This window comes from Alligator sinensis, unplaced genomic scaffold (genome assembly GCF_000455745.1).
Source record: "Alligator sinensis unplaced genomic scaffold, ASM45574v1 scaffold535_1, whole genome shotgun sequence".
NCBI lineage: Eukaryota > Metazoa > Chordata > Crocodylia > Alligatoridae > Alligator > Alligator sinensis.
In genome coordinates, this window is record NW_005842157.1 from 1,985,231 (window position 1) to 1,987,242 (window position 2,012).

A 2,012-nucleotide genomic window follows, 5' to 3' on the forward strand; every position below is an offset into this window, starting at 1 on the left:
ACCTGAGCAGTGCCTGCCCCTGCCCCCTCCCTCACCGCGGGGGGTGTTGATCTGCCCCCCCCACCCCTTCCGCTACACCAAACTTACCAGCTGGAGACAGCTCTCCACACTGCTGGCTCTGCTCCTGGCTGCCCGAGTGTTGAGCTTTGGCTGTGTGCAGCATGGGCATTTATCGGACAAATTAATCGGCCACATTGGGCCGATATCCGATACAGTAAATTTTCTTTATATCAGTACCGATTCGATATTGGACCAATGTATTGGTGCACCAGAACCAGCAATCACCCTAAACACACCAAAAAAGCTGTGATATACAGCCAAGTCCTCAGATACCACCACATTTGTACTGAAGAGAACACCCAGGATTGCCACCCCACCAATTTTAAAAAGGCTTTCACCCAGCAAGGACACTCGTCCAGAGAGGTAGATTGCACGTTTGAAAGAGCCACCTGGATACCACGTGAAAAACTGCTGCAGTACAGAAGAAACCCCCCCCACAAAAATCGCACACCGCTGGTTATGACGTTCAAGCCCAGAACACACCAAAAGGATCCAGACCGTGCCATGACAAGAAATGCAAAACCTGCCAACACATCTCCACCACCCCCACTATTACTACACCCCACAACAGAGCCATCAGCATCCCCGGATCTTACAGCTGCACCTCCAGAAATGTAATATACCTCATACAATGCACCAAATGCCCTGATGGAAAATATGTAGGAGAGACCAAACAACAACTGCGAACCAGAATGAATGCACACCGGAAATCTATCAAAGACAGAAATACCCAATTACCGGTGGGGGCACATTTCTCACAGGAGGGCCACTCTCTCTCCAATCTCTCAGTCCTGATCCTCAAGGGAAACTTGCACAACACTTCCCAGAGATGAGCCTATGAGCTCCATTTCATCAACCTCCTGGATACTAGAGATCAGGGACTAAATGGAGACATTGGATTTTTGATACATTATAATCTGCCTGGCAACTGACTCCCCAACCCAGCCCCTGGCTTCTTTACTTTTCATTCCATCCAGGAAGAGCGCACACCAACTAGTGAAACTTCCTTAGCCTGACAAAGGGTTTTTGAACCCGAAAGCTTGCTTAATAACTATTCTCCAACCATTTGGGTTGGTCTAATAAAAGATATCAAATTCATCCAAGGAACCTTGTCTGCCTATGTCCTTAGACCAACACGGCTACAACCTAAACCCTTGGTGCACCTTTGGTATTTGTGAATCCTATTGTCTTAAAGTTATATGATAGACAGCTAATTTTCTGCCTAATTTCACTGCATGTACTACACATACTGCTTTATGAAGGCAACGAGTGGATTTCATAAATAACATTGTTATTGTCCTGACCCAGCTCCCCAAAGACTTGAATAGCAAGCTGCATTCTTGGGAATCAGTTCTCTGTGGTAAGCATGAAGGGAGCCTGAAAAATTCTGTCTAGAATTACCCCACTTAGCCTTAACTTTCTCAGCATTTTTCATGTAAAAGTTTGCAGCTGATTTTCAAGCATGTTCCAAATACCATTGCTCAAAAAGATATAATACTATTAAGAGAACATCATATACTCCAATTCAAAGCTTGAGCCAAAGAATAAGTACATGTAATTGCTCTTAAAAAAAAAAAAAAAAAAAAAAAAAATCTCACCTCATCACCTCTTGTCCTACTTAGCGTACCTAAAGAATCCTCAAGTTGTGGCTGAGGGGCAGCATGGTCTGACATACTGTTTTAATTAAAAAAAAACAAACAAACAAACCTGAATTCAGTACAGTATAAATGCTTACAAAGGCATTTTCTTGTCCAGAACTACAGCATCCCACAATATATGCATAAAGTGGATAGATGAACAAATTGTACCAAGTTGAGGGGACAGGGAGACTTATGCAGATAGGGTATCTCACCCATCCCCTCTATTCTGTGGTAGCAAGAGCTAAAGATAGGGCAGTTTACACCTGAATTAAACAACTGCTGAATTACTGCAGTTTAGGCTTTCACACTCTT

The 2,012-nt window shown here is 43.8% G+C and overlaps 1 protein-coding gene across 2 annotated transcripts in view; it reads right to left on the reverse strand.

Moving 5' to 3' along the window:
• Nucleotides 1-2,012, reverse strand: part of LOC102371223 (WD repeat-containing protein 47) — a 52,407-nt gene that overhangs the window by 21,996 nt on the left and 28,399 nt on the right. For both annotated transcript variants that reach the window (XM_025206491.1, XM_006025656.3), the window contains exon 8: nt 1,659-1,734. In XM_025206491.1, coding sequence (XP_025062276.1) covers nt 1,659-1,734 — 76 coding nt within the window. The remainder of the gene's footprint in view (nt 1-1,658; nt 1,735-2,012) is intronic.